At 36.8% G+C, this 6000-nt stretch overlaps 1 protein-coding gene across 1 annotated transcript in view; it reads left to right on the top strand.

Annotated features, from left to right (window-relative positions):
- LOC101845650 (mediator of RNA polymerase II transcription subunit 14) overlaps positions 1–6000 on the top strand; it is a 37707-nt gene that overhangs the window by 9267 nt on the left and 22440 nt on the right. The window contains exons 7-14 of the mRNA XM_005108217.3: positions 244–373; positions 1148–1188; positions 1785–1872; positions 2772–2800; positions 3321–3399; positions 3942–3985; positions 4351–4439; positions 5349–5389. Of these exons, the coding sequence (XP_005108274.1) occupies positions 244–373; positions 1148–1188; positions 1785–1872; positions 2772–2800; positions 3321–3399; positions 3942–3985; positions 4351–4439; positions 5349–5389 (541 nt within the window). The remainder of the gene's footprint in view (positions 1–243; positions 374–1147; positions 1189–1784; positions 1873–2771; positions 2801–3320; positions 3400–3941; positions 3986–4350; positions 4440–5348; positions 5390–6000) is intronic.

Genomic DNA, 6000 nt, shown 5'->3' with positions numbered 1-6000 from the left:
CACCTCTTGTGTTCGCATCTATTTGTCTTATGTTTTCTTTTTGCTTAACCCTTTTTGAGCCATACCGGCGTAAACTGGCCTTCCATTATGTTGCCATACCAGCTTTCTCGCTGTTGAGCTATACAGCTTCTTTTAGCGGCTGACCTATTCATGGGGCTAAAAGGGTTAATGATTGGTATTGTACTGTTGTGCTTCTCTTTACTCAAACGAACAAACAAACGTTTGTTGTCCGATCTTCCCCAGGAGCGGATCATCCCCCCAGACCCAATCACGCCCCAGGAGAAACAGCAGACGCTGCAGAGACTGAACGAGGTCATCCAGTACCGACTGGTGTCCAACGAGCTGCCCAAACAGATGAGGAGAATCAAGATTGGTGAGATCTCTTGTCATGTGGCTCGTTGGAATGTTCCTCTTGGGGTTTTGATTCAGATATGATATAGAGCGACTGAGGTAGTTAGGATGTAAATGGTGTGCTTTAATGAAGATCACTAAGAAAGTAGATCCATAGATCAAATTGTTTTTATGCTATTACCAAATGTGGACCTAAGTATGTTTGCCTACTGTCCTAAATTTCCCTTTGTTATGTAATCTTATGTTATAACGTTGGGTATCCCTTATTGGGTTTTGAAATAATGGGCGAGATTGCAATAGTGCATATGATTCTAAAGTTAAAATCAAAGAAAGACGAAAGACACCTATACTCTTTCCCACCATTTTCTCCAGTGAATATTCTTTGCAAAACCATGAGAGCTTTGCCTTCATTGAGGAAATATTGGTCAAATAGGATCAAATATCCTTCACTACCCTTTACTGAACTACTTTGAGCATATCAAATGTCATGAATCACTCCTGATACATATCCTGGAAGCACAGGTAAAGGCATGGGAGGAATGGATGCCCAACAAAAGATGGGAGCAAGACAATTAAGGGAGAAACAAAGAAGAAGAAAAACAATTGCAAGGGCCCAAGCTGTTTGCCTTCTAAGTTATCACTTCTATGTCATTGAGAACATGAAGCATTAAATTTTAACAGGAGAAAGTTATATGTTTTAGAGGCACTCTTGTCCTCTGGAAATAATACTGTATTGTTTATGTGTAGATTATATGCAAAATGTAGTTCTTAAACAATATCCTCTTATGTTTGACAGATCAGGGACGGGTGAAGTTCTATGTGGAACATGAATTTGAGGTATGTTTTTCCCCCCATTGTGAGCAGTTGGGCATTGAGACAGATATTGTCGTTTATTTTTTAATCACATTGTTTTTTAGAAATGTATAGGAGGTTTGTGAATATATGAACAAGCTGTTAATAAAAAAAAAGAGGAATCATTTAGGCTCTGAAGTTGGTCCAGATGAGGAAGAAAAAGGAGGGATTCTGTTCCATTTTATTTTCCAGAGAAAGGATAGTTCAGTCAAAATTGTCGAAGACGGCCATTGTCAAAGAGAAAAGTGATTGGTTGACGTTTGGGATAGTGTCATGATAATGTTTTTTTAAAAAACACGGGGGGGGGGGGGGGGGGGGGGGGGAGTTGTTGTCTGTCCAAGTTATTGTCTTGGATTTGTGGCCATTAGAGCGGGTTTGACAGTATTCATGAATGTGAACATAGCTGTTCTTAAAAATAAGGTTTGGTCGTTCATGCTAATAACCTTTGAAGCTGAAACGTAATTTTTAAACATTTCTTTCATTATGCTTTTAAAAATGACTTCAGGACCTACAGTAAGATAACATTACCTATTCCGTGTATAATTTTGTTTTTAAAAGAATGATTCGTTTGCATCTTTTAGGTGACCTTGACTTTGATGGGAGACAACCCAACAATCCCGTGGCGTTTGCTTGATGTCAATTTCCTTGTTGAGGATAATGAGACTGGCAGTGAGTGTCCTGTTGATGTTAGGTGGAAAATATTCGAGTCTGAGAGACTGTAAACAAAAGTATTTGATATATCATAGAACAATTGACCCATGAAAACGGAATTGTCTTTTCTGCCACTACCAATGAATCTGAGCATTGGCTCATAATTTGTAATTTTCACCTCTTTCTATTTTTTCTTTTTAATTTTAATGTCAGATTTATTGGTAACAATTTTTAAGTTCGGAGACAATTTTGCTTTCAGGTCAGCAATCGATGCTTACTTTCATTTCTTATGGTAGAGCAGTTCTGTCTATTGTATGGTGCAAAACTATACTTAGCTATAGACTGTTAATGTCTATAAAGATATACTGTGGTTGTATTTTACATGATAGATATGAATTGTTTTTGTATGCGTTTACCACACGATTAGACACAAATTCGTCTTTCTGTTGGCAAGGCATCAAATTCCAGGTTTTAATAGCATCAGAGGCAGGGATAAAGGAGGGTGACATAAATGATTCTCTACAACAGTCCATTTGTTATTGGAGGTCAAAGTGTTGTGTGGCACAGGTGTCTCATTGGTAGTAATCCAGTGCCAAAAATTTTCCTTATTGCAAAAAGAAAATAAATAACTTTAAAAAAATTTATATGATTCACTTTACACGAATGTTATTGCCTAAAGTGAAAGTGCAGCTAGACTGTTAGGATTCTGGGGCCTGCTAATTTAGATAATGTGCAAACCACCTTAGTTTAATGAACAAACTCAATCCAGGTTCTCATTAGTTTATCCAATGAATGGCCGGTTATGTTTTACAAGGTGTGAGTATAATAGATGTGATTTTTATTTTATAGTATAATTATATGTATAAAAGTTTGATTAATTTGTTACAAACATTTTTTGTTTTTGCTTTGCTCTTCAGATGGAAAATCATTGGTGCATTCAATGCAAGTAAGTACTTTGTGCTTTCATAATTCATCCACTTGGCTGTAAAAGAAATTAATTCAACGATAGCTCCAGAATTGTCTGAAGAAAGAACTTAATTGTCGTCATAGGAAATGTATCTATCTAGCTATCTTTGTATCTATCTCACACACACATTATGAAATGGGAACCGTTTTATAAATTGTTTTTGGCTGGGGTGCCTCTTTTCCTTCATCTATGACATTTGATAGAAAATGAGGTAGACAAAATAAATGTCAATAATTTCTATTGACAAAATGTATGCTATTTGATGAGAAGTAGAACAAAGTTCCCCTCTTTACACAATAGATGTCATTGATTTTTTTAGTACAAAATGTATACTATACTATTTGATAAGAAACTGGACATCATTTTCTTCTTTATGAAAAACAAATATAAATTATTTCTTACAAAATTTACACTATTTGATCGGAAATAGGACATTGTTGGCCCATTTTGCTGCCCCCCTTTACAAAAAGATAAATGTCGATGATTTCTCGTTGCCCAGGTCCACTACATCCATGAGCTGGCCCAGTCCAGGCTTCTCCACGTTGACCACCCCCTGCATGACCTGTACAAGTTTTTACGTATCCTTTGCTCACATTGATCTACTTTTTATATGTACACATGTGTTTTTATTGATGTGTATGTCTGTGGGTTTGTTTTTTTAATGTGTGTGATGTGTATGTCTGTGTTTATATTTCTGCTCCTTGGACATAATAGTAAAGGGTATGATTTTTTTTTTTTTAGCGTGTTATGTGTTTGTGGGTTGTTGGTTTTTTTCTGAAACACATCAGGTATTTAATGCATGTTTGATTTTATCAAAGCTTTGGATATAACAGACAAACCATTTAAAGCTCTATATGCATACCTTTTGTGTGTGTCTGTGTGTGTGTGTGTTGAACGTATGATGGACTTGCCAGTTTTTCATATTTGTGTTTTTGGTCTCTATAGGTGAGCTTGATATGTGTGTGGCACTTACAGCTTCTGACTTAAAGTGGAGACCTTATATTCTTTTATATCATTCTTTGACCTAGTTGTGGATGGGTTTGTTTGTTGTTGGGTTTTTTTAGGGAATCAAACTCGAACAAAAGACTATAGAGATATGTTTTCCTCAACTTGTCGTCAGATTCTTTTTGCCAGTCCTTGCAGCTAGAGGTTCTCCACTCTCAGGTGAGGAAATGTTGGATGTGTTGTTTCTGAAGGAATAAATCTTTTTTTGTGTGTGTGTGTGTGTATGTGTCGTTGTTCTCAGGCCTAAAGGTTGAATAGGGTCGGATATGTGAGTGGTTGGCGGGTGCTCTGGTGTGGTCTGATCCTTGTTTCCTGTCTCTATCAAACATTTATCATCCTTATATCTCCTCCTTTTCTTCTTTGTAGATTTCTTTTTAGTAGTACCTCTAATCCTAGGGATTTTAATGACATAATTGTTTTGCAAGTGCCATAAAACCCTTACTGAAACCTTTTTTTAAAAAAAAGATTCTGTAACAAGAAAAAAATGTAATTTATTGGGGGGTTTTTTGTGTGTTTGTTCACAGGCTCAGAGGTTGATGAGTGACCGCTTGAGGGACAGCATTCGCATCGAGGAGTACTCACTCAGCAAGTCTCTGTCCATCTCCTACTGGAGGTAATGGCTTGGTCATCCCTTGGCTGTTCTCGACATTATTGGAACAGGCAGTGCTAATTATTGTGTGATAATGCTTTACTTCAAAGTCCATTCCTATCCCTACTTCATGTGATTGGTTGGCGGGTGCTCTGGTGTGGTTTGCTCCTTCTTTCCTATCTCACATCTATTGTCCTTATCTCTCCTTCTTTTCTTTAAATGTTACTCTGTAGTATTACCTCTAATCTCAGTAGGAAGTTTAGCAGAAGAAAAGAACAAATTGTACAAATTAATGTCAGCCACTTGTATATAATCAATGATAGTACATAACAAGATGGGCCACTTCTCTCTTTGAGCCAATTAAAAAAGTGTCCTCAAAATTTGGTGGCGCCCTCTTCACAAAAGCGCACTCTTTGCGAACAGAGTTACCCTACTTGAGTTTTTAAAAATTAAAGTGAAACTAGCATGTTTTGGGATAAATTTCGGAAGAATGCTTTTTTAAAATGGTTACGCTGACAAAAAACCTCTTCCGGAGGAAAGAGTGATGGTTTTCTTCGTTTAATTTGACTTTAGAATGAAAGGCGAGAGGTCATTAAAATTTAAAAAACCTAAAACTACGCTCTGAACGTACCCGAACTGCTGATGAACAGCAGTCGATCTGCGCACGCAAGGAGGTGCTATTCCTATTCTTCTTCTGGAAAAATGAAAGAGAGCTTCAAAACAGACTGCAACGCCATCTGAAGCAAAGAGCATACTTCCTGCGGACACTTTTTTGGCTGAGTGGCCCATCTTGTTATTTACTTTCTTTGATATAATGTATTTTACATTAATTTTAACAAAGCGGCTTTGTAAACATCTGCTCTTAGTACCATACTAACTGTATCTTTCTTTTTGTCATTTGCATTGACTTTTGTATTTTGGTGACTGTTTCAGAGACCAGCTGAAGAAAGATAAACATCAAGATGTTTATACAAGTATGTTGTTCTCCTTTATATTGTTCTGTCTTTCTTTTTTGTTTTTTTTGGTGTGTGTGATTAAAAATATTTTGGGGGGAGAGCTGAATGTGAACTACAATTATTGTTTTTCTCAAAGCCTGTTATTTCATTCTTTTAGCTGCTGGGTTGAAAAATATTCTGCATCTATGTTGTTTGTGGTACAAATTAGGAATTTAATGGATTTTAATTAAGAAGTTCTTTTACAGTATTTCTTTTATACTGTAGAATAATAAGTTGATATCATTGACTAGGAGTTTGTTCAAAGTTCACAGAGTGGGTGGTTTGAGGATAACTGTGGCAGGCCTTTGATTTTACTGACCTTCTGTTACACCTAGCAATCTTACTCTTTCCCAGTGCCATATAATTTTTATCACTTTAATGAGTTTATCTTTAACTCTGGTGAGTGCTTGGAGTGTACCACTGAAAGATCCCACTTCTTTCCTTTCCCTCTTGTATTTCCATCTGTCTTACATTTGTGCAGCCGGTAGTCAAGTAGTTAGGCTACCTGGCCTGCTGTAATTGTAAGATTGCATGTGCAGGGTATTGAGGCTCAGCACGATCCAACTTTGTGTCCTTTTGAAACGCCCTTT

Source organism: Aplysia californica, unplaced genomic scaffold, assembly GCF_000002075.1.
Source record: "Aplysia californica isolate F4 #8 unplaced genomic scaffold, AplCal3.0 scaffold00668, whole genome shotgun sequence".
Lineage (NCBI taxonomy): Eukaryota > Metazoa > Mollusca > Gastropoda > Aplysiida > Aplysiidae > Aplysia > Aplysia californica.
The sequence above is the reverse complement of the archived record's forward strand: the minus strand, read 5'-3'. Positions and strand labels throughout refer to the sequence as shown.